The sequence below is a fragment of the Grammomys surdaster genome, unplaced genomic scaffold (assembly GCF_004785775.1).
Source record: "Grammomys surdaster isolate TR1022 unplaced genomic scaffold, NIH_TR_1.0 143, whole genome shotgun sequence".
Taxonomy (NCBI): Eukaryota; Metazoa; Chordata; class Mammalia; order Rodentia; family Muridae; genus Grammomys; species Grammomys surdaster.
The window spans coordinates 274,742-301,006 of NW_021604601.1; the positions used below are offsets into that span (position 1 = coordinate 274,742).

The 26,265-nt window shown below is 42.2% G+C and overlaps 1 protein-coding gene across 1 annotated transcript in view; it reads left to right on the plus strand.

The window, feature by feature from the left end:
• The window catches only part of Katna1 (katanin catalytic subunit A1), a 43,747-nt gene extending 17,752 nt beyond the window's left edge, over nt 1-25,995 (plus strand). The window contains exons 3-11 of the mRNA XM_028764347.1: nt 1,637-1,794; nt 3,830-4,010; nt 9,138-9,259; nt 12,036-12,141; nt 13,116-13,274; nt 22,453-22,579; nt 23,467-23,601; nt 23,984-24,110; nt 25,633-25,995. Of these exons, the coding sequence (XP_028620180.1) occupies nt 1,637-1,794; nt 3,830-4,010; nt 9,138-9,259; nt 12,036-12,141; nt 13,116-13,274; nt 22,453-22,579; nt 23,467-23,601; nt 23,984-24,110; nt 25,633-25,831 (1,314 nt within the window). The 3' untranslated portion in view covers nt 25,832-25,995. The remainder of the gene's footprint in view (nt 1-1,636; nt 1,795-3,829; nt 4,011-9,137; nt 9,260-12,035; nt 12,142-13,115; nt 13,275-22,452; nt 22,580-23,466; nt 23,602-23,983; nt 24,111-25,632) is intronic.
• The last annotated feature ends 270 nt before the right edge of the window (nt 25,996-26,265 follow it).

Below are 26,265 nucleotides of genomic sequence, written 5' to 3' on the forward strand. Positions count from 1 at the left end.
CTAGGGGCCTCTGTGGGGCTCCTGGAGCCCGCCAGAAAGTAGCTCTCACCCAGTACCAGGATTTCAGCTGTGAGCTTGGGGGAAGCTGGGAGCTACTTTAGAGGGAAGAGCTGGGGAGGGGTTACGAGCTATTTCCGAGAGGGGAAATCACTCAATCAGTTCAAGGTCCTAGTGGACGAAGACGATGAGCCCATTGAGTGAGTTAGTTACCAATCTTTTAGTTCAGCGTCCTGAAATAAAGATTGGCAGTAGAAATCAGGCACTGCTTATAATGGGCCATCACTCGATCAAATAAGGGCCTCGACTGGGGCTAACCCACCAGAAGTTAGCCAGTCAGGATATAGCTCGACTGGTACCAGTTTTAAAACCACCCAACAGGCCAATGTCTTAAGTTAGAGGCCATATGGACTGGGGCCATATGAAAAGCCAAACCCCTAGTCTAGGAAGCACTGGCCAGGTGCTAACTGGGTATTTAGGGTCCCTCAAGCTGAATGGAAACTCCTTACCAATTAAAAATGTCGGTGTGTGTATGGGAGTTTGTGTAGTCTGGTATCAGGAAATGTGGAACCGGCAGCTCACATGGCGGAAGTTTGGCGAGTCTCGCAGTAGCTGTGTGGGACAGCGGTTGTAGCAGCAGATGTTAATTCGGTGGTGGCGGGTAGCAGCAGATGGAGTCCGAGTGGTCATTGTGTCCATCTTGTCACAGCAGCTGAGGTCCCCAAAGTCTTCGTATCCGAGTCACGGCACCAATAAAAGGTCACGCGCAGCTTAGATAGATCACAGCAGGCCAAGATGGTTCCACGAGGGGAGGTTTATTAAGAGAGTGGGAGAGCAGGAGGAGAGAGAGAGAGGAGTAGAGAGGGTAGAGGCCGGCCATGACCACGTGGAGAGAGGGAGAAGGGAAGGGAGGAAGAGCGAGGAGAAGCTAGAGGCAAGAGAGTAAGAGAGTAAGAGAGAGAGGAGGAGGCAAGCAGCCCCTTTTATAGTGGGCATGCCTACCTGGCTGTTGCCAGGTAACTGTGGGGAGGAGCATATCTGGGTGTTGCCAGATAACTGTGGAGGTGGAGTTTAGACCGAATACTAACAACTGGGATCCTCTAAACTGAGTCCAGATAACTAAATATATGTGTATATTGTAAATATACACTTTTTTTTCATCATAAAAAAAAAATCAGTTTGCCGGGCGGTGGTGGCACACGCCTTTAATCCCAGCACTTGGGAGGCAGAGGCAGGCGGATTTCTGAGTTCGAGGCCAGCCTGGTCTACAGAGTGAGTTCCAGGACAGCCCGGGCTATAAAGAGAAACCCTGTCTTGAGAAACCAAAAAAAACAAACAAACAAAAAAATCAGTTAAATAGTATAAAGCCATCAAAAGGCAACTTGATAAAGTTTTGTTTTTGTCAAATTTGAAAGTTGTAGCTAACCTTTCAATTGCTAAACAGTTTTAGTTTATTCATGCTTTCAGAATTAATTTTGCAATTGAAAACAAAATAAAAGAACCATTGCAGTTTTGTGAAGATGTTTGATGTAGTCTGCTGGCTGTCCTTCAGAGTGGAGGCTGAGACATAGAAAACCATCTTAAATTTAATTTCAGCAGTGATTTATTATAGAAAGTTAGTCTTCTTCTTTGATACCAGGTTTGGCAGGAAATAAATGTGGAAGCTAAGCACGTTAAGGATATTATGAAAACACTCGAGAGCTTTAAACTGGACAGCACTTCTTTGAAAGCTGCACAGCATGAACTTCCGGCTTCTGAAGGAGAAGTCTGGTCCTTGCCTGTACCTGTTGAAAGAAGGTAAGTGGAGACTAAGAAATCAACCAGCCTAGGGAGTTGGCAGCCTCACCTTGGTGCATGTCTAGGAGGAGGACCGAATTGCTGGGGACAGGACCCGGACTGGAGGTGAGGTTTGTACTGAAATACCCTTTTAGAATTGTTTAAATATGTATCAAGTTTAGGTGGAAGTTAGCCAGAATGAGGTTTTGGTGCATGGGCTAAAAGTAGCAGACTGACTGTTGTCTTAGGAACTGAGGTGTCTGGAAAGTGAAGTCTTCACTCTTTGTAGCTGTTGGAAATCATGTATGCTGTCTAGAACTCAGATTTTTCTTATGTAAATTGAGAAAGTTAGACCGACAGGTTTTTGAGCCTTCTTGGTTTTATTTGGAATTTTTACCCCCAGCTTTCTACTACCAAGTGATAGCAAATGGATAATCAGTCAAGTGCCAGGTGATGGTGGTGGCGCACACCGTTAATTCCAGCACTTGGGCAGAGGCAGGCGGATTTCTGAGTTTGAGGCCAGCCTGGTCTACAGAGCAAGTTCTAGGACAGAGAGGAAACACTGTCTTAAAAATACAAAAAAGCAAATCAATGAAATTGCTTTGACTTAAAATGCTGTTTCTACTGAATCGTGGCTGCTTTCACGCACACTTCTAAGTGACAAACATGTATGTAGGTGTCCATTTCCTGCTTCAGATGACAGATTTCCTGGTTTTATCATGGTGTAATATATGAAGTCTTTTGGCTATCTGGAAAGAACACTTGACTCTTTGTCAATAACTGGTTTGAGACCCTTGGACTAAGATATGGCTCAGTTTAGATATTCTGTCTTTGTTTCTTGTAATTTTTTATTGTACTTTGTAAACACTGGTTCTTCATATTGAGCATCTGTAGATTTCTAAGTATTGTCCAGGCTGTATAGATCATTTATTTCTCATAATAAAGCTTCCAGTAAGCCATATTTTATTTTTTCTAAATTAAAAACAATCAAAAGTATACTGACTTTAGGTAACATACCTTCTTTGTGTCAAAGTATACCCTGAGGCACTTGAACACGTTACCCTGTTTTATTCTTTGGGGATTTTATGTGTTTTTATTCATCCCACGTAAATCAAAGAGCTAGTAAATATGGAGGTCTAAATTCTGCCGCTAAATCAAAATGAACCGAGTGGGTTTTATGTGACCGGAAGGCACCTTCCATTAGCTTTTGTAATTTCCACCAACATTATTTTTATTTACCTACTTTATATGTATGAATGTTTTGTCCACATGTATATGTCTACAACCTCTGTACCTGATGCCTGCAGAGGCTAGAAGCAGCATTGGATCCTGGAACTGTAGTCACAGACAGTTGTGAACTACTCTTTGGATCCTGGTAACTGAGAACCCAGGTCAGTAGCAGAAGCAGCAACTGCTCTTAATCGCTCGCTAAGCCATCTCTTCAACCACCACCTTCATTTTATTTATTTGTTTATTTATTTATTTATTTATTTATTTTTGAGACAGTGTCTCACAATGTAGTCCTGCCCTGGAACATGCTATGTATACCTGGTCTCTTAAACTCACAGTGATCCATGTGCCTCTGTCTTTCAAATTTGGGTATTAAAGGGCATGTACCACCCTACACAACTTTCACCCTAGTCTTTTAGAGTGGGGAGATTATTAAAGTCTTTAGTTAAACAATGAGAATTATGATATACTCTTAAGTAAATCACAGTGAATTGGACGTGTAGCTATGGGCAGAAGATAGATACCTAGCATTTGCACTCTATTCTGGTGGCTGTGATAGAACACTAGTCTCTGATACTCGCTCTTTTCCACTTTCCAGCACTCAGTTGTAGCTTGTACAGTGATGTCCTGAGTAGAAATAACTTCTACTTTGCCTTAGTTGCTTGGAAATTCGACAGTACTGTGTTCCTGTCCCTGGCCGAAGAGGCTACTCCAGGTTTACATTTCAGACCCTGTGGTGCACCGTCCTCAAGTTCGTTATGCCATTGTGTTCTCTGTATGTCCACTCCTTCAGGAATTACGGCTTTAATGACCTTGTGTTGTTTAGACCCTCACCAGGACCCAGGAAACGCCAGTCTTCTCAGCACAGTGACCCTAAGCCACACAGTAACCGGCCAGGCACAGTTGTCAGAGCTCATCGGCCATCTGCACAGAATCTTCACAATGACAGAGGGAAAGCTGTTCGAAATCGTGAAAAGAAAGAACAGAATAAAGGAAGAGAGGAAAAGGTAAATGTTACTGTCTTCAAAGTGAAAGTTGGACCTGAAGAGATGGCTCTGGTTAAAGTGTACTTGCTGCTCTTCCCAAGTTAGATTCCAGCTCCTACATGGGTGAGCTCATAACTCCCTGTACCTCCAACTCTGGGAATCCCATGTCCTCTTCTGGTGTCTGCAGGCAGCTGCACTCATGTGTCATACAAAAACATATACACACATACACACACCCACACATGCACACGTACCAACAATAAATGAGAACAAAATTGTTTTTCAGATTTATTTTATGTATATGGATGTTTTGTCTGCTTTTGCATCGCAGAAGAGGGCATTGAACTACACAGGAATACAGTTACAGACAGTTGTATGCACCATGTGGCTGCTGGGAATTGAATTCAGGACCTCTGAAAGAGTGGCCACCAGTGCTCTTAACCGCTGAGCCATCTCTCCGGGTCCCTCAAAATGTTTTTAAGTGAGTCATTTGTTAACCTTAGAAATTTGTTAGCCATAGAATCTTGGCTGTACATTCACCAGTCTGGAAGCATTTGGTTGCTATTAGGTTTTATGCGGGTTTCTCTTTTAAAAACTTTTGGAAGCTGGTGGCACATGTCTTTAATCCTAGCACTCAGGAGGTGGAGGCTAGCCAGTTTTCTGAGTTTAGGCCAGAGTTGTCCACGTAATGAGTTCCTGGCCAGCCAAGACTACAGAGAGTCCCTGTCTCATCCCTCTCTCCCCAGATTGTGTGTGTGTATACATGTACATGTGCCGTGGCACACATGTGGAGGTCAGAGTCAGTCCTCTCCTCCTTCCATACGAATCCTGGGAATCACGGTCTAGTTGTCAGGTGTGAAACCTTCACCTGCTGAGACATTTCCTAGGGACTGTTTGATTTCCTCCTTGGTTTCTTCAGTGACGCATGAATATTCAGGAGGTCACGAGGGCATTGTTTGATTTCCATCTGTAGTGTCTGTGGTTTCTCTCACCACTGACCTTCTCTTATTCCATTGTGGTCTGTTAGGATACAAGAAATTGTACCTGTGTTGTTAAGGTTCTATAGGCTGCTTAATAGAATGCTTATTCTGTACCTGTGTGGGGGCAGTTCTTAGTGGGTTTTTTGTTAAGCCCATTTGATCAATGTAGTTTAAGATTTTGTTGATGGTAGTAATGATTTTGTTTTTGAGATAGGGACTCATGTAGTGGAGGCTGGCTTTGAACTCCTGATCCTCCAGCCTCCACCTCCCAAATGCAAGTGCTGGGGCTATAGGTGTTCACTAGCACATCCAGCCAAAAGTAAAGTGTTGTCTTTGTTTGGACCTGCAAGGTGGCTCAGCAGATGAAGAGCTTGACAGTCTGACAACCTGAGCTTAATCCTAGAACCTGCATGGAGGTGGAGGAAAAGAACTGACTCCACAGAATTGTTCTGTGGTCTCCACATGCAGACCGTGGCATAGCTTATGTGCGCGTATATCATACATGCAGTAATAGTGTGGTTTTTTTTTTTAAGGTTTCTTTATTTTTCTTTCTTCTGTGTTGCTGAGAGTGAAGTTGGAAATCACTTGCTATTGCATCTAGTCCTGTGTGTTCAGTAGTGTTTGTTTTATGAAATAGATATGCCAGGGTTTGTTATATACATCTCTAGTTCCTTCTTTGGATGGATTTTCAACATATTAATAGCTAATGACTATTCTCTCTCCTGTGTCTGCTTTCCTGAGGACAAGAGTGCTGCCCCGTGTGTCCCTTCCTTCCGCTCTTGCTGCATACTTTGCCATCCTTTGCCCTACCATGTGTATGTCTTTACTGGTAACTCATATCTTCTGTACACAAGTAGTTGGATCTTGTGTTCTGATCCAGCCACCTAGTCTGCATTTGTCTGTCTGTCTGTCTGTCTATCTGTCTGTCTGTCTGTCTGAGGCAGAGTTTCTCTGTGTAGCCCTGGCTGTCCTATAACTCACTCTGCAGACCAGGCTGGCCTCGCACTCACAGATCCACCTGCCTCTGTGTCCCAAGTGCAGGGATTAAAGGTGTGCGCCACCACCGCCTGGCTAGTCTGCATCTTTCAGTTAGAGCTGGAACCCTTAACTTTTAGATTAATTATTTCAGATCCTAGTTGATTGCTGTCATTGTCTTGTCCACTCTCCTGGCTTATTTAGTTCCTGCTTGTGTTGGACCATCATAGAATCTCAGGGTTTGCTGAAGTACAGAACTGGACTTCATGTCACTGCTTTTCCTTGTTGCTATAGCAATAGCAACTTCCAGGATGAAACGCTGTACTTTGACTTGCAATCTGAGGAAGTCCATCTTGTCAGGGAAGGCATAATGGCAGGGGGGAGGCTGCTGCTTACTGTGTGTCAGTCAGAAGCAGAGAGGGGCAAGTGCCAGTACGCAGCTCCCTTCTTTTTACTGAGGTGGGAACGAGAGCCCACAGTTAGGGTGGGCCTTCCCACTCATTAACCTAGTCTGGCTCAGGCCAGACATTCATGCCCTGAAATTGTTTTCCGTGATGATTTGGAATCTCATCAAGTTGATTATGGAGACTGACCACACAAATACATTTGATCTCTCCTTGTTCTTGTTAATCTGTTTTCTCCCTTTCATGTGATCTACTTGGGATTGTCTTTCTTCCCCTATGCATAAGATCCTTTTTAGTATTTTATTTTATATAATGCTGACCTCATGGTCCTGAATTGTTTTAATTCATACTTATAGAAAGTCTATTTCTCCACAGAATTTTAAACCTCTCTTTGCTGGATATAATAATCTTGCTTTGGGAATTCCTTTCTGAACACTTACAATGTGTTCAGTGTTTTCCTGTAGTGTTACTGGTGAGAGCTCTGTTAGGTTTGCCTTTGTAGGCACCTTTCTCCCTAAGTTTTAATATTGTGTGTAACTTTATAATTTTTCCAAGTTTACTTTTAATGATGGTTCTTAAACACTTTAACTTCCCTTTTTTGCCCACCACTCCTCACCGAAGGCAGTGAGAAAGAAAGGATGGGGGAGTGACCTGTTTAGGAAGGTTCTTTGGAGTGATTCCAGTCTATGTTGTCAGGAAATCAGCAGTTCAGTTCACAGGTCAGCAGCGGCAGCTCGATCCTCTCGCAGACAGTTTGGTGGAGTCAGGATAGCAAACACCAATCAGTGTCGGTGGCACTTCCTACCAGAGACAGCTAGGCCTCGGCCTCAGCCTCAGCTCGCAGGAAGGACTTGGAAAGGACACCAGGAGAAGTTCTTGGCTTTGCCTCTCTCAGGAAAGTGACGACCAGTGAGGAGTTGAGACCCACAAACAACTAGCTCTGTAAGCAAGCCTAGCTCAGCCTCCTTCACTGTCCATGCAGCCCTTTTATACTTGCTCCAAATATCATGTGTCCTCCACAGGTCTTGCCTCAGCATCTGCGCCTATCTTAGCTGACATCTCTGTGCCAGTCACCTTGAGCCCACAGAAGTGGCAAAAAAAAGCTGAGGCACAACACCAGACGGTTTTTGGTGTGATTCTCTATGGAGTCCCCACAAGTGCAGCTCGACTCTGTAATGTCCTTTCCTGTGCTTGCTTTACCAGAACATCCTCTCTCCTGTGTCTGCCTCAGCTAAACGTTCCTTCATGTGTTTGCCACAACAAAACACCATCCAACCAACTCTCCAAAGAACCCTTACATTTTCACTTCAATTGTGACTGTGTCCCATAAATTTAAAGATTTGACTAGATACTACATGACAATTTGTCTCGTAAAGAGTCTATCATGTCTGTATGGGTTCTAAATGGCTCTTGTGTGTCCATGTCTTTTCCTAGTTCTGAGAATTTTTCTGCTACAGCTTCATTGAAGAGGTTTTTCCATGCCTTTAGTTTTTGTTATGAATGAGGCTTAGCCATTAGTGGACAAGTCATCTCACCAGCCAGATAACTTTAGACTTTAGCTTAGCTTTTTATTCTCTACTGTAGAGTCTTACCTTTAGCTTTTGGCATGTCCGAGAGTTCTTGAAACTTGTGATTATGCTTTTTTTTTTTTTTTTTTTTTTGTGGTAGTTGTTTGAATATGGTATCTGATTTTATCTTTTACCCTGATATTCTTATGGTTGTTCTCATCTATCAGTGATGCTTTTCAGTGAGTGTTTGTAGTTATTTTTAATGGATGACTCTCATTTCTAACATTTATTTTCAGAATCTTAGTTTCCAGGTTGAACTTTCCTGCTTGAATTTTTTATTATGTCGTTGACTTCCTGATTTAGGTCCTGAGTTGATTATCTTCCTTCATTTGTCACATGCTTGAGCCGCTTTTGAAGTTGTAATTTTTTAAAGTGGGCATACTTTGAGGTTTTTTGGTGGTTTTTTTTTTTTGTTTTATTTTTGATTTTACATTTGTGTGTCTATGCGTGAGTGTGTTCAAAGTGATTTATCAAGTTATTTTATGACCTCTATACTGTACTAAGAAGTCAGATATTCCTTTATTTTTCCTATTTACAGTTATAAACATATCAGACTGTTGTAGTTTTTGCTTTTGCTGTCAAATGTAATTTAGAAAACTTAGGAGGAAATAAAACTTAATAGACTTACATAGTTCCATGGATTGTTTACTGGCTTCCTGGTGTTTCAGGGTTGATAAAGTTTTGCTAGTTTTTTCTTATCTGCAGTCTTTTTGTCTTTCTCTTTTTTCTTTCTTTCTTGCTCTTTTTTTTTTTTTTTTTTTTGAGTGGGGTTGGTTTTAGTTTGGTTTGAATTTTTGAGATAGTTTCCCAGTCCTCTTGTCTCTGACTCCCAAATGCTGGGATTTTCAGCATGTGTGCTCATGCCTGTCTCTCTCAGAATGTTTTGCTATCTTCGTCTTTTCTGAAGGATATTATGCTGAAAGGATCCTGGGTTTTCTTTGTAACCTTGGAAAATACTGCATCACTTCCTTCTGGCCTCCCTGGTTTCTTTGGAGAAATCTACTTTGATTAGGATTCGCTTTCCTTGGCCGGGTGTGGTGTTAATGTCAGCACTCTGGGAAGCAAGGACATCAGAAATCTGATTCCTGTTGGGTCCACATAAGGAGACCATTCAGGAAGCAAAATCACTTTGGTCTGATCCTTGTTGCTGACTGACAGAAACAAAATACAGATTTTTGGTCCATTAAAAACTTTTCTCTTTTTTTTAATCTCTTCTTGTAGAACAAATTACCTGCTGCAGTTACAGAACCAGAGGCAAATAAGTTTGATAGCACGGGGTATGACAAGGACTTAGTAGAAGCTTTGGAAAGAGATATAATTTCCCAGAATCCCAACGTTCGGTGGTAAGTCACATCATAGCTGACGGTTGTGGAAGCAGAGATGGAGAAAAGATGACGTGTGCTGAAGGTCTGCCTTTGGGTCTAGCACTGGGCATGTGCAGTGTGTGCAGCCCGTGCAGTGAAGCTCATTCCCACTGAGCTGGCTCAGTCTGTTGTCTTGAGGGTCTTACTTTTGTTTGCTTTGAGGCAGGGTTTCCTGTAGATGAGGCTGGCTTCACAGTGGCTGTGTAGCCAGCATGGCATTGAACCTCAGTCCTTTTAACCTGAATGCTGAGGTGACAGACAGACATCACATGCCCAACTTATATGGCGATGGCAAGGACTCTAGGGCATCTGCATGCTTGTTGAGGACTAAGCGAACTGAGCTACGTTACCCAGACTTTAGTTCACATTCTTTTAAAACTTTATTTGTATTTTGCACTAAGTTGATTATTTTATGTATATGGGTGTTTTGCTTGCATGTATGTCATTCCATCACACATATATGTGCCTTTGGAGGAAAGAAGAAGGCATCATATTCCCTGGATCTAGAGTTATAAATGCCTATGAGCTACATTGTGGGTGCTGGGAATCAAACCTGGCACTCTGCAGGAGCAGCCAGTGCTCTTAATCGCTGAGCCATCTCTCCAGCCTTTGTTTTGTTTTGTTTGTGTGTATAATATTAGGTGTTGAACACAGAGTCTCATACATGTAAGGCAAGTTCTGCTAACTGAATATCCCCAGCTCCTTGAGATTCTTTTAAATTAATATTTCATATACAAGGTAGGACAAAGATAGCACAAATTGCATCTTTTAGATCCCCTGCTAATGTTGAAAAGGTTTTTATTGTTTGTTTCAAACTTTTATTGTTGTATGTATGACGGGGCAGAGCATTATTGTGGCACATATTAGAGATCAGACGATACCCTTGGGTTCTGGTCTCCCACATCCCTGTGGATGCTGAGGGCCAGCTCCTCAGGCTTGTACGGTAACCACTTGCACGCACTGATCCAACTCACCAACCCATGGTAGAGATTTTTAATGTATGCATCTTGTATATAGCTTAGGGTAGATGTTGCTTTGATTTGCAATTAGTGCTACATTCTCAACTTTATTTAAGCAGCTATACTTTATTACAGTGTTTATAGAAGCTCACTTTCCCACAAGTTAGTTATATTCTCAGTTACTTTCTATTTCTATTAAAATATAGATGAGTAATAGGTGTTTTTATAACATGTAAATATTTCTAGTAATTGACATTTATAAATAAAATCTATTCTCATTATAAAATTGCTACATACACTAATAGTTCCAGTAGATATTCTAGTGTCTAGGGAGAACTTCATAATGATGTTGACAACTTTTTTCACTTTGACATCTGCCTCTTAGAGTTGGAAGCATACCAGATGTCTGCTATTTATTATTGTTTAACGACCGTTCTTCTAAGACATTATGAGATACAAGATAAGACGCCAGGGGCTGGAGAGATGGCTCAGTGTTTAAAAGCACTGACTGCTCTTCCAGAAGACCCAGATTCAAATTCTAGCACACAATTTTCTGTAACTACAAGATCTGACACCCTCACACAGACATACATACATGTGTAGGCAAAACACCAAAGCACATAAAGTAAAAATAATTTATTTTAAAAACGGCCATCTATGATAATGCAGATTCAGCATCACTAACCTGAAAATTAGATATCCAGAAATGCATTGGCTTTTAAGACAGGGTTTCTCTGTATAGTCTTGGCTGCCCTGGAACTCACATTGTAGACCAGGCTGGCCTCAAACTGAAGAGGTTGGCCTGCCATTGTCTCCTGAGTGCTGGGATTAAACATATGCACTCCCAGTGCCTGGTTATTGGATATATCTTCAAGTGTAGAGTTAAACTACTTTCCTCTGTGGGCAGAGGCTTCCTTCCTCCTAAGTGCTTGCTTATATCCTTCTTTCTCCAACCTAGAGCCTTGAGCCACATTGTTTTTTAAGATTTATTTATTTTTTGTATACGAGTACACTGTAGCTGTCTTCTGACACACCAGAAGAGGGCATTGGATCCCTTTACAGATGGTTGTGAGCCACCATGTGGTTGCTGAGAATTGAACTCAGGACCTCTGGAAAAGCAGTCAGTGTTCTTAACTGCTCAGCCATCTTCTCTCCAGCCCCTGAGCCACATATTTTTAAGCAGAGCCATTATCCTTTGAAAGTTTGGAGAGGGCTGGGCAGTGGTGGCTCACGCCTTTAATCCCAGCACTTGGGAGGCAGAGGCAGGCGGATTTCTGAGTTCGAGGCCAGCCTGGTCTACAGAGTGAGTTCCAGGACAGCCAGGGCTACACAGAGAAACTCTGTCTCAAAATAAACAAACTAACAAACAAGCAGAAAGTTTGGAGAGTTTTAGATGAAATTAATAATAAAAGTTCTGGATTAGAGAAGATTCAATTAGTGAAGTATATGCAAAAATTCCCCATGCCAAAACGTGATTCCAAACTTTTTAGTTAAGGAGATGATCAAACCTTGACTTAGGTCATACCACATCACAAATCTTACACTAGCCTGGCCACATAGAGAGTGAACTGTTATCATAAGTTAAACTGAAGACCGTTATTGCCAAGAACTAAAGACAAAGGTGTATATAAAGGCATATCCTGTATATACTGGTCATATGTGTATTCTCCAGGGCCCAAGAAAGGATTGAATATTTTGTTTGTGGCAGAAAAACCAGGGCTGGTGATGGTTTTCAGGGTGCTATAGGATTGGATATATGATCTAAGGGTTGGCTGATAAAGTATCTTTTCTTTCAGGTATGATATTGCTGATTTAGTAGAAGCCAAAAAGTTGCTTCAGGAAGCAGTGGTGTTACCAATGTGGATGCCAGAATTCTTTAAGGGCATTAGGAGACCATGGAAAGTAAGTTTATACCCTTACCATCAGCCGAGGAAATAGCAGTGCTGCTATGGAGAACCTTTACTTATTTATATTGGAGGAAATGGAATAAGAGAATTGTAAACCAGGTGTAGTAGCTCAAGCCTGTAATCTTGGCACTCAGGAAGCTGAGGCAGAAGGATCACCTTAGCTTCGAAAAAGAAAATCTGGGTTAAAATTAAACATTTGCCTCTTTAAAATACCAATTACTAATAGTTAATCTTTTGATAATGATTAATAAATTATCTGTTTTTCTTTTTCTTAATTGAGTTCTAGACTTTTTTTTTTTTTTTTTTTTTTTGGTTTGGTTTGGTTTTTCGAGACAGGGTTTCTCTGTGTAGTCCTGGCTGTCCTGGAACTCACTCTGTAGACCAGGCTAGCCTCGAACTCTCGAACTCAGAAATCCGCCTGCCTCTGCCTCCCAAGTGCTGGGATTAAAGGCGTGCGCCACCACCGCCCGGCGAGTTCTAGACTTTTAATGTGATTATCTTTTGTGTGATAGAAAAGTTATTTGTGCTTACAGAGGTGGCACATACTTTTAAGCCCAACAGTTGGGAGGCAGAGATAGGTGGAGCTCTGTGAGTGTGAAGCCAGCCTGGTTTACATATGAGTTCCAGGACAGCCAGGGCTAAATTAGTGAGGCCCTATTTAAAATAAACAAACAAATAGTAAACTTTGTTATGAAATATTTATTTTACTCTTTTCTCTTTGTCACAGTGTTCTATATAAATGTAGTAAAATTTGATACTTAGTGTTATTAGTTAGAACCAGGGCAAGCTATTATACAAGGCAGTCTCCACTGATAGTCCCACTCCTCCAGAGAGTGGAGAAGGGTGACCCTTAGAGCCCAGGAGGTCAAGGCCACATCTGTGTTTATCATCCTCAAAAAACAAAAACAAAAGGTAACAGCATAGCAATGGCAGATGGAGTCTCTGTTTACACTGTTATATTCCCTACAGGGTGTGCTGATGGTTGGCCCACCTGGCACTGGAAAGACCCTTCTTGCTAAAGCAGTTGCCACAGAATGCAAGACAACATTCTTCAATGTCTCTTCATCAACTCTGACTTCCAAATACAGAGGAGAGTCTGAGAAGCTTGTCCGTCTTCTGTTTGAAATGGTAATGTTTGAAACAGCTCTAACAGAGATTCTTTACCTCTGTCTGACTTTCTGCATTACATGGGTAGGATGACACTGCCTAGGACCGGAGTCTGTGCCTTTGACCTAGACATATCCTTTATGATCATGAGTAACTTGAGCTTCTGTTTGTCTCCCTTCCTCCAGAGGTGGAGCCACATCAATTTTCTGAGCATTACTAGTGTGCTGTAAGTGTCTAAAATAATTATGGCCAATTGGTTTGTTTAAAATTTTATTGTTGTGTGTGTACACATATTTATGATGGGGAGTGGGCATGTGCATATGACCACACTCAAGTAGACATCAGAGGACAATTTTGTGGTGTGGTTCTCTCTTTCCACCCTTATGTGGGTTCCAGGGCTCACACTTGTGCAACAAGTACATTTGTCTGCATGAGCCATCTTGCCAGCTCCATAATTATGTTTGTTGAACAGCACCCTGTTTATGACATGGTAAGTGCTCTATCTTAACACACCTAAGACAAGAATCTTAAGTAGCTATGGAATGTTGATTACTTCCAGCCTATCACCTATGCCAGGGACTTTGAGTTTAAGATTAATTTTTTTTAATTGTGTGCGCTTGTGTGTGTCTGTGTGAGGATATAAGCACATGAGGGCAGATACCTGTGGGGACCTCGTGGTGCTCAATCTTCTGTAGCTGGAGTTAGGTATAGGTGTTGGTGAGCAACCTGTTGTGGGTGCCGGGAACTGAACTGCAGTTGTCTTCGAGAGCAGTAAAGAACCTCATAACCAATCATCTGTGTCTGCAGCTCCTGCTTTGAGTGTGATCACATTGAGTGTGGTGATTTTGAGCATGATGACCCAGTGTGTGAATTATTTTCTCAGTTCTTTTTTTAAGTTTCTCTTTTTTTCTTCTGTATGACACAATGATCATTCTGGATCTTTTTTCTTTTTTTTTTTTTTTAAAATTTATTTTTTCTCAAATCATAATTCATTCACACAGGGGTTATAAACACAGAAAGGCAGGATGTGGGGAAGGGAATGACACTGGAGTTTGAGTGTTCAGGGGGAATACAGATTTCTTTCAGAACCGGGTATCGGCAGGGTGAAGGTTTGGGGACAAGTCACTATGACTCTGCCTATGACTCGATTGTCCTTATCTAAGTTGGTATTGTCTGCCAAGGCTACCTATTTACAAGGTCTATGACTACTCAGGCTTGTAAATTTCCACAAAAGCTGCCTGTTGACATTAGCTTATAGCCATCTGTTTCAATGTTTTTCCACTGAGACCCAAGACTTGGTGTTAGTATACATGTATGACAGGCCTATTGCTGATTTTAGGCCTATGGCTGATCTTAGGCCTTCAGTGTGTAAGCAGGGCTGCCCCTGACATCTCCTCCCTTCTCTAAGTATAGAAGGGCTGTGGCAGTTCTAATCTTGCAAAGGCAGGGATAGAGGCCTGACCTCCAGTTCTTGAAGGGGACCTTGTAATGGCTCCAGTCCTCCTGTCGTCCAGTGAGGCATGAGGGCCAAACCCATCCCGATGTCTTTTTCCTGTAGAGGGGATACTTTTGACATCAACCCCTATGCAGTCAGGCTTGTCCCTCAGGGAACCCAGATAGATATTTTTATCTTTTATTTATATTCCCTTGCAGTGCTTAGCCTCGCAGCCTAAGCAAGAATTCAGATCGCCTGTCAGAGGGGGTTCTGGGTGGCCCCTTTCTGCTTGGTCTAGGGGCAGAAGTCCCCCCTTTTAAGTTGGGTGGAGATGGGTTTTGGAAACACCCTGTATAAAGTAACAACCTCATCTTGAGTCTCGTGGTCCTCCATAGCTAACTTATGATAATGTGTCTGAGTAGGTTTTGCTACCAAATTATCTGTTGTATCACAGAGTTAGTCCGCCTATTTGAGGGCCAGGGACCAGCAGAAATAACCAAAAAGAACCCAAATAATGGTCCTAAGATGGGAGGAAATAGGGTTGACAACCTTGGAAAGGCTGAAAACCAATTCTTGTACCAGCATTCATCCGTCTCTTTCTCTCTCTGATTTTTCTTAGGACCTTCACTGACCTATTTCATTCTCTCTTTAACCCTCCTTGTGTTGTCTATGTAAAGGCAACCTTCTTCTTTAAGGGCTGTACACAGTCAAGAGCTGTACACAGCCTTTTCTATTGTAATAGAGTAAATCAAGTCCAATAAAGATCTTTGCAATTTTAGGAGGTCTCTTCAGACAGTGAAATGAGGGATTTCTTCAGATTAGTGATGTCAGTCTCTAGCTGTTTGATGTTCTTGTCAGTGGCCCTTCAAAGGTCTGAATAGTATAAGATCGGAGGCCAGCATCTGGATTAGAACTTCTAACAGCAGACATCACGAGTGATTCATTTTTACCTGGGATGCTGCCTGAGTTAAAGCTCCTGGGAGTCCCTCTTTCTCTCCATTTTCTGAAGTTGAATACAGAGCCTGTGACCTGCTCTATGCTCCCTGGATCTTTTTTCTTGAGATACAGGCTCTCTTCTGTATTTCCGAGGTAGTTTTTTATTATTTCTGCAGTGTCTGGTGACTCCTGGTGCATCACCAGATCTAGGTATATGCTTCACTCTAGAACCCTGAGAAGACACACTTGTGGTGTACATCTTTGATCCTAGCACTTGAGAGGCAGAGGCAGATGGTCTCTGTGAGTTTGAGGCCAAGCTGGTCTACATAGTGAATTGCAGGACAACCAAAGTGACATAGTGAGATCCTGTCACATAATAAACGAAAAGTGAATGAATGAATGAATGAATGAATGAATGAATGAATACAAAAGAAAAAATACTTTAATAAACACACAGATAAATAAAAATGTACTAAAACATAAAAGTGCAGTGAGGGCAGCCCTGCTGATGTAGGAGTTTCTGAGGCACTGAGTGTAAACTGACCCTTCTGTCAGGGAACCCTATTAATGGAGCAGAAGGCTTCACTTAGGATGACCCCGCTGCTGACTGCCATCTTTCTGCCCACCATGACCTCTGAGCAGGGGTAACTTGAGTTTCTTCTTTCTAATTTCACCTCACAAATGCTAGTATCAGTAGGAACAATATAATTCTACAAGTTCTGGTACTGTTTGAACTGAACTCGCTTATCTCTTAAAGACTTTGTTAAGCTTCACTGATGACTGCAGTCTTGCCTCTAAGAAGTAGTGGAACTGATTCCATGTTAGGGTGGCATGACTGTTAGATGTCCACGCACAGCTTAGAACAGACAGCACCAGACCACACAGTTCCCGGGTGTGTGTGTGTGTGTGTGTGTGTTATTCAGGAGATAGGGCAAAAGTGGGGGGGGAAGTAGAGGAAGAAAATGGAAGAAGAGAGGAGAGGAGAGAGGGAAATAGGAAGAAGAGAAGTAGAGGCTGGCCATGACCACGTGGAGAGAGGGGGAAGGAAAGGAGGAGGGGTGAGGGAACAGAGAGAAGCTAGAGGCAAGAGAGCAAGAGAGAGAGAGAAGGAGGCAAGCAGCCCCTTTTATAGTAGGCAAGCCTACCTGGCTGTTGCCAGTTAACTGTGGGGAGGAGCATACCTGGGGTGTTGCCAGATAACTGTGGAGGTGGAGTTTAGACAGAATTACAATTACACCATTACTTAGTGATGAAGATAGGAATTCCCTCCTCTTCTCTCTTGCCCAGTCCCTCTCTGTCATATGTATACCTAATCCTGACGTTGGAATTGGATAACCTACCCGTTGCAGTCTTGTCCCTAGAGAAGACTGATTATCTCCCTCTGTGTAGTCGTTAATTGCATGTAACCCTTCATTTCAGGTTGATGCCCTAGGGAGTTCCTCCATCCACATTGGCATATTAACTGGTGTTGTCATTGTGCAGGTCTTGTTTAGGCAGCCATATTGTTAGGACTTCATGGGTGCAGCTTCCCTGTCATGTCTAGAGGACACTATCTCCCTGGTCCTTTGGCTCTTACAATTTCTGCCTCCTCTTATGTGCTATCCCTATAGCTTTAGGTGTAGCGTTGTTGTGGGAGGTATCAACCAACTGGGTTGGACTATTGATTGTCTTTCTCCCTTGTCAGCTCACCTTGTACCCTCAGATACTATGAGAGCTAGTCCTGGGGAGGAGGAAGACATGATACTTAATTCTAGTGGAAAAAGTCTGAGATAATACTGATACTGTCCCAGATCTTATACTTTCTGAGCTCAAAAGGCACAAATAAATAAATGAACAGTCTGTCTTTGTTTTTATTTCTATTTCCTATTGGACTTAGACAACTAATAGGCCAGGAGGCAATTTATTTATTATTTTATTTTATTTTATTTTATTTTATTTTATTTTTTGGTTTTTTGAGACAGGGTTTCTCTGTGTAGCCCTGGCTGTCCTGGAACTCACTCTGTAGACTAGACTGGCCTCGAATCAGAAATCCGCCTGCCTCTGCCTCCCAAGTGCTGGGATTAAAGGTGTGCACCACCACAGCCTGGCCAGGAGACAATTTTTAACAAGCTCTTAATGGCTTGTTAGTAGTCCATAGCAAAATAACAATTTAATGGAGAATCTGATAATTTTGAAAAACTTGATTTTCCCAGTACTTGAGAGAAGGAGGAAGAGTATACTGCCAATATCTCAGATTAAAAGAACTAAGCTTGGAGCTGGAGAGATGGCTCAGCGGTTAAGAGCACTGACTGCTCTTCCAGAGGTCCTGAGTTCAAATCCCAGCAACCTCATGGTGGCTCACAACCATCCCTAATGAGATTGGATGCCCTATTCTGGTGTGTCTGAAGACAGCAACAGTGTACTCATAAATAAAATAAATAAATCCTTAAAAAAAAAAAAAAGAACTAAGCTTACATTGTCTGGATTCAGTTCCTTATCAATCACTTCCCTAACCTAGTAGTTCCCTTCAGCAGGTTCTTCCCTTTCTGTGCCTCCATTCCTTTATTCAGAAGACATTAATATACAGTTTACGGGCTGGAGAGGTAGCTTAATTGGGAAAACGCAGTGCAGGGACCTGAGACCCATCCCTAGCATTCATGTAAAAATACTGGTTGGACTAGTTTGTATTCGTAATCCCAGAGCTGGGGAGGCAAGGACAGGCAGATTCATGGGCACTGCTGACAAGCCGGCCTAAGTGCATTGTTGAGTTCCAGGCCAGTGAGAGACATCATCTCAAAACTCAAGGTAGACAGCACCTGAGGTAGACACCTGAGACTGACCTCTGGCCACCACGTGCATATCATGCCTTTGCACACACAAGCTCACATGCATACACACACAAGTGTCAGAAAGTAAACTGATACAAGTAAATTGTTTAATACAAATCCTGATTCACTGGTGCTTGATGCTTCCTGTCACTGTTTAGGAGGTCCCCCCACCCCCAACTTGGTCAGGGTCTCTCTGTGTATCTCTGGCTGTCCTGAACACATTCTGTAGACCAGGCTGGCCTTGAACTCACAATTCTGCCTCTCAAGCGCTGGGATTAAAGTCATGCACTACCATTGCCCAGCTGTTTACTATGTTTTCAAGTGTAGATTTTTATATTGATGTAAACTAGTCTCTTCTGTGGCAGAGGCATCCTGCTAAGTGGTAGTTTGCATCATTCTTTTCACTAAGCCTAGGGCCTTGAACATGCTCTCCACTTAGAGCCATTTGTCAGACTGCAGTTTACAAAGTGGCTTCCCTTGAGCTGCTTGAGAAAACCGGAACCATCATTAGAGAAATCCCTTTGCGTCTCTAGGAGTGTGCTGCTTGCGAGATAAATGAGTGTTGGCTGAGTCACAAGCCACTGCCTATAGTTCGGCATACCTGCCATTGTGATCCAGAGTTAGGGCCTATTTCAAAATGGACTCCTTTCTCAAAGACCTAACACTTCTGCCTCCCTTGTAACTTGAGATGATGCTTTTTCTTTCACTTTGTGTTTCAAGGTAGGGTCTTGGCAATATAGTCCTGGCTAGCTTAAAATTCATAGCAATCCTCCTGCTTCATCTGCCTAAATGCTGAGACTGTCGGCATGTGCCACTATGCCAGGTAGATGATACTTCCTTTCACATGTTCTCATTTTCCCAGAATCCCTCAAAGTGGATGTTGTACGCTGGTTAAGGCCTATATTCTAATTAATTAATTGATCGATCTAGTTTTTGAAACAGGGCCTCATGTACCATAGGGTGGCTTCAAATTCTGTATATACCTGAGGATGGCATTGAACTTCTGATCCTTCAGTCAAGGCCTCTGTTTTATTATTTATTCTTTGAGACTTCTATACAGTATATTTTTATCATATTTTTCCTGTCCCCCAACTTCTCTGTTTTCCCTACTTTCTACACACTCAATTTCATTCATGTTCTGTCTTTCTCATTTCAAAAAAAAAAAGTAAATATTTTTCCCTTTATGTGTATGGGTGTTTTGCCTGCATGTAATATCCTATGAACCATGTGTATGCAATGCCTGAGGAGACCAGAAAATGATGTCACATTCCCCCAGACTGGGGCCGCAGACTATTGTGAGCCACCATTTGGGTGATAGAAATTGAATCCAAGCCCTGTAGAAGAGCAGTCAGTGCTCTCAACCACTGAGCCATCTCTCCAGTCCCCTCTTGAGGAGGAAGAAGAAGAGGAGGGAGAAGAGGAAGAAGAGGAGGTGGAGAGATGGCTCAGCAGTTTAAGAGCACCAGCTACTCTTCCAGGGGGCCTGGGCTCAATCCCTAGCACCCACAAGGCAGCACCCACAAGGCAGCACCCACAAGGCAGCACCCACAAGGCAGCTTACAACTATCTATAATCCCAGTCCCAGGGGGTCAGACACCATCACACAGACATATATAGGCAAATCATCAATGAACATAAAAATAAATCTTTATTAAAAATAGAAGGAGAGACCTACTAAAAGCATGTGGTTTGATTTGTGTTGGCCAACTGCTCTGAGTACAGAGTGAGATTTTGTGTCTGCTTCCGCTTCCTTGTGATAGGAATTTGTCTAGAAGTCAAAGTCTGTATTTTTATTTCTTAGCGTATGGGTGTTTTGCCTGCAAGTATGTGTGGGCACCGATGTGCATGTCTGGTGCCAAGGAGGCAGGAAGAGGGCATTAGCTCCCTGGAACTGGAGTTGGATACTATTTTGGGCTGCTGGGACAGCACCAGTGTTTGTTTTTGGGGTTTTTTTTTTTTTTTTTTTTTTTTTTTTTTTTTTGTTTAGGTATTTTGAGACAGAGTTTCTCTGTGTAGTCCTGGCTGTCCTGGAACTCACTCTGTAGACCAGGCTGGCCTCGAACTCAGAAATCCACCTGCCTCTGCCTCCCAAGTGCTGGGATTAAGGCTGTGTGTCACCACTGCCCAGCTAGCACCAGTGTTCTTAACTCCTGAGCCATAGTCTCTTCAGCCCCAAAGGCCTGGATGTAAATAAGACCATTTAAATTCAATGAAAATGTCCATGATCTTTCATATGACATTACAAATGTAATTGTCTAAATTGTTAAGTTTTATTTATTTTATTTATTTATTTATTTGGTTTTTTCGAGACAGGATTTCTCTGTGTAGCCCTGGCTGTCCTGGAACTCACTCTGTAGACCAGGCTGGCCTCGAACTCAGAAATCCGCCTGCCTCTGCCTCCCAAGTGCTGGGATTAAAGGCGTGCACCACCACCACCCGGCTTAAGTTTTATTTTAAAGTTAAGCAGAAAGTGTGATCTATGGGGCTTTTTTAAAGTTACTTTTCCATGCCAGGTAATGATGGCCTTTAATCCTAGCACTTGGGAGGCAGAAATAGGCAGATCTCTGTGAGTTCCAGGCCAGCCTGGTTGACAGGGCGAGTTCCAGGACAGCCAGAGCTACACATAGAAATCCTGTCTCAGCAAAACAAAACAATGAAGGGAAGAAAGAGAAAATCTCCCCATGGTACCTCTCTAAGCCTAGCAAAACCAGTTTGGCCTATGTCCTATAGTCTCTGCTTGAAGCCAGACAGTTCTGACTCAGAGTTTGAGAAGAATCAGTCAGAAATAGTGGGTTTTCCTTGGTATGAAAACATGCAAAATAAAATGTAAATTTTTGATATGCTTAGACCATACCAATATCTAATGGTCTACCTAGAAACATTAAAGTATGCTTTATGTATAAAAATGTAAACAATTTTTATGTAAAAAATGGCCATCTATCTACAATTTCTCTATTAGACAGACTATAATGTAAGTAAATGGTTTCAACCAAGCTTTTCATAGAACTTGAAACTATCTACCAATATCTCTAAATGTCCTACCACAGTTGTTCATACTATTGTAGGGTACAGGGTAACCCTTTATTTATCACACACACACACACACACACACACAGATACACGTGCATACACACTTACACAGTCACATACATACTTTCATAGACACACACAGACACATATGCACACACTTTTTTGAGAGAGAGCCAGTTTAATTATATAGTGGGAAAAAATGACATCTATGTTTTCATTAGAAGCTATGTTTCAGACCTGTTTGCTTGACTGCTCTACTAAAACCCCAGCAGAATAAATGGGCTCTTTTAGCCATATAGTACGTTGAGGACACCTGAGATTCATGAGTCCCTATGTCCAAAGAAGAAAAAAAGATTGGGCAAGAAGATTATTCAGTGGTGCTTGCCACCAAGCTTGTCAACCTCAGTTTGATCTCTGGGACCCACATGGTGGGGAGAGAGGGAACCTGCCAACTGTCCTTTCACATATGTGCTCTGTGGCTCTCCTACACCGACACGTATACACATGCACAAAAATAAATACAACTTTAAAACCTTAAAATACAACGCCATGCCTTCTTTTTATTCCATTAGGCTAAAAGGGAAAGGTGCAGTATGGCAGCCTCTTCAGCTGTCTTCCAGTTTCCTTAAGAGGTTTCTTTATGTCTTCTGTGTATGTATGATGCCTCTGTGCATGTCTGCACCATGTGTATGCTGGTTCCCAAAGGCCAACAGAGGGTGTGGAATCCCCTGGAACTGCAGTTACAGAAGACTGAGTTACCCATTTGGGTGTCTGGGAACTGAACTCATGTTCTTTACAAGAGAACTACAGAGCCATCTTTCCAGCCCCATGTTTCCCAGTTTCTAATCTATAAATTGTTTATTTCTATAACACTGGGCCCTAAGCACCAGGCAAGTACTCTATCACTAGGTTGTATCCTCAGCTTTGGGTTATTTTTAAATAGGAAAACTCAAACGTCTAAAACCTCATATTGCTTGATTTCTTCCTTTAGGCTCGGTTTTACTCCCCAGCTACCATATTTATTGATGAGATAGATTCCATTTGCAGCCGCCGAGGAACTTCTGAGGAGCATGAAGCAAGCCGAAGGGTGAAAGCCGAGCTGCTGGTTCAAATGGATGGTACATGCCTGTCTGTGCATAGATGAGCTTGGGGTGGGATTGCCTCTGTTTGTAATGCTAATTCAGCCCATGCAGTCAGTGCTCATAACTCCAGGTAGACCAGAGGGGAAAGCACTTAGGACCTAGAGATGAGTAGCTGTAAATGGGTATTCTTGGAGGGCAACACGTCATAAATAATGCCATGCACACACCTCTCTTGGTATTGGTCCCTTATTTTTAGCACAGAACTCAAGTAGAAATGCAAACATTAGAGGTTATGTATGCATTTGGAATACTTGTTAAAATATAGTCACACTTTATGTTTTGTATTCATTTATGTATGTGCATTTTATGCATACCTGGTGCCAGAGGAGGTCAGAAGAGGGCGTCACGGCTCCAGGAACTAGAGTTACAGTTGTGAGCCACCACATGGTGCTGGGATTGAACTCAAGTCCTCTGGCAGAGCAGCCAGTGCTCTTAACCGTTGCAGTATCTCTCCACCCTGATGGTTTGTTTTGGGTTTTGTTTTGTTTGTTTTGAGACAGGGTCTCTACACGGTCTTGGCTGTCTTAAGACTATGTAGACCATGGTGGCCTCAAACTCACAGCGATATGCCTGCCTCTTTCTCCCAAGTGCTGAGATTTAAGTCATGCACCAATATACCCAATGATTTTTTTTTAAATAATTTGGCAAGTATTTGATATGATCTGGTGTTATGAAATCCCTTGTCAAGTTTTCGTGTACTGTAAAATCTCGTTTTCCTTGAGTCACATACTCCCATGAGCCTTAGGGAGGCTGGTAGACGGCACTGCCTTGCTTCACTGTGCATGGATATCCTAGTCCGTAAGGAAAGAACTGAGCTTCATCTCCTGAATCCCACTCAGTAACGGATGCTTCCCGCCCTCTAGGTGTTGGAGGTGCCTCAGAAAATGATGACCCTTCCAAAATGGTTATGGTTCTGGCAGCTACTAATTTCCCGTGGGACATAGATGAGGCTTTAAGACGTCGTCTGGAGAAAAGAATCTATATTCCGTTACCATCAGGTATTACAACTCTTTTCCAGGAGTATCAGTTATCAAGTATTTCTTATAATTTAAAATTTGATATTAGCCTTCCTTGAAGAGTTAGATATATACTCTTTCCTTGTATAGTTGTTCGGCTACACCTGGAAGCCTTGATGACATCATAAGTGTGCTCGTTCCAAGGCTTGGAGAACAATTCTTGGTAGTCCATGGGCTTGAAGTGTACATGGTAGCGTAAGCCAGAATATCAGCTCTCTTTGGCTGAAGCAGGAGGAATCACTGCCACCCTGAGCCAAGTTATGAGATCATCTTTAAAACTATATCAGAAAGTAGGCTTGAGCAAGATAAACAGTATTCTGTTCCCATTGAAGGCTTACATTTTCAGATGTGTTTCTCCCATTAGCAAAAGGCAGGGAAGAACTGTTAAAAATAAGTCTACGAGAGCTGGAATTGGCTGATGATGTTAACCTTGCGAGCATTGCAGAAAACATGGAAGGCTACTCGGGCGCAGACATTACCAATGTATGCAGGTGTGTATTTCTCTCATACTTTGTAAGCATGAACTTCAGTTGTGTTTATATTATATTAAGGCAGATGGCCTACATTGGCCAAGGCCTATAGCTCATTTGTAGAGTATTTGCATAGCATGTGAAGCCGTGAGTTTGACCCCCCAAGCACTGTAAAAAATGAAGAGCCTCACTTTACAATACATTTATGGTTGCAAGTTGGTTTGAAGTTAGTGATAAATGTAGGGAAGATATTTGCATATGATGGTCTACAGTTCATTTGAAAGCTACAAGTTCAAGAAGTCCTGTGTCTCTGCAATGTTAGGTGGGGTTCCACCGAAGTGTGCTTAATGTAGTCATGGGATGCAGAAATGCAGACGTGTTTTCAGTCACTGTGTCCTCGATGTGACTGGATAAGACTGTCCAGTTGGCTCAGCAAGGCCTAGTCCTAACCTAAGTCTCAGGGGCCTGACTGCACATACTTCTTCATTTCTAAGTGAGCACATCACACAGAACATGGGGGTCAATTACTGTCCCTATGGTGACTGCAGTTAAGGATGAACTTGGTCAAAGAATGGGGCATGTGACTCCGGCAGTAGAATACTTGCCCATCATGCATGAAGAAGTTGGCTGGATTTGATCCTCAGCACCTTATAAGATTAAGATTCCGTGGTGAACTATAATCCTAGCACTCAGGACACGGAGGTGGGACAATCAGAAGTACAGATCATCCCTGGAACACTGCCAGTTTGAGGTCAGTCTGAGCTACATGAAACTCTTTCTTAAAGAGTCTAGCCCTGGTTGTTGTGGAACTTATTGTAGACCAGGCTGGCCTCTCATTCAGAGATCTGCCTGCCTCTGACTTCCAGGTGTGTGTTCCACTGCCCAGCTTATAAAAGACATTCTAGATCTCTTGTTCCTGTAATAGAGGGAAAAGGGAAACCCCGCCTGACCTGATTTCCCTTTATGTGGAAAATGTGGTTAATTTAAAACATGGTTAATTTTGTAGCTAACATTCCTTTCTGTTTCCATGATGAATATCTATTCTTTATTGAGCAGATATGTAGATACAATTGCAAGCTTTTCCTTTTTTTTTTTTTTAATGTTTAAGTACTCTGCTGCATGTATACCTGCAGGCCAAAAGAGGGCATCAGATTCCTTTACAGATGGTCATGAGCCGCTCTGTGGTTGCTGGGGATTGAACTCAGGACCTCTGGAAGAGCAGTCAGTGCTCTTAACCATTGAGCCATCTCACTAGCCCTAATACAGGTTTCTTTATTGTATCTTTTTACTTTTGTCTTGGATTATACAGTCCGCATTTATACTGAACTGAATGCAGTTGTACTTACTTCATGGTGGAAGATGCATTGCTGAAAAGCAGCTCTTATCTCCTGTGTATGTTTAATGTACTGTGTATGCATATAATGTGTATAAGCTCTTAGAGAAGTTAACAGGCTTGTTGTTTTGGTTAGGTTTTGTTTGTCTTTGTTTTGCTTTTCTGTTTTTGAATTAACACTTTGGGCTTTTTTAAAAATTTAAAACCTAGGGATGCATCTTTGATGGCCATGAGACGACGGATTGAGGGTCTAAGCCCAGAAGAAATCCGGAACCTTTCAAGAGAAGAAATGCATATGCCTACCACCATGGAGGATTTTGAAATGGCTTTAAAGAAGGTTTCTAAATCAGTATCAGCTGCAGACATTGAAAGATACGAGAAATGGATAGTGGAGTTTGGATCGTGCTAGCTAAGTTCTCACATGTAAACTGTGAGAAATCTGCCTTAAGTCTTTGAAAAATAATTAAATGTAGTATTTCAGTGCATTGAGTGCTATATTTTTTTAAACTTTCATAATGGTGTGAGTTTTAAATTCTTTCTGGTTCTAAATAAAGACAATATTTTTGAGCTGCACATTGTTTTAATTTAGCACTGTTTGACTTCTGCTAAGTACAGCACCTCTTCCACTGCTTTTGTTACTGTTGTTCTATGGTAGTAACAGGAAACGCGTGAACACACACATGCAGCTAGTTAAAGCATAACTAGACCTTGTGTGTCTTCCTTCTCATCTGATATCATGGTAGCTTTTCTCTTTCTCTCGGGGTAAGACTTGGGGCTAGAGAGGTTGGCTGAGTAGTTTGAAGAGTGCATAATGTTCTGTTCAGTTCTCAGTACCCACGTAGG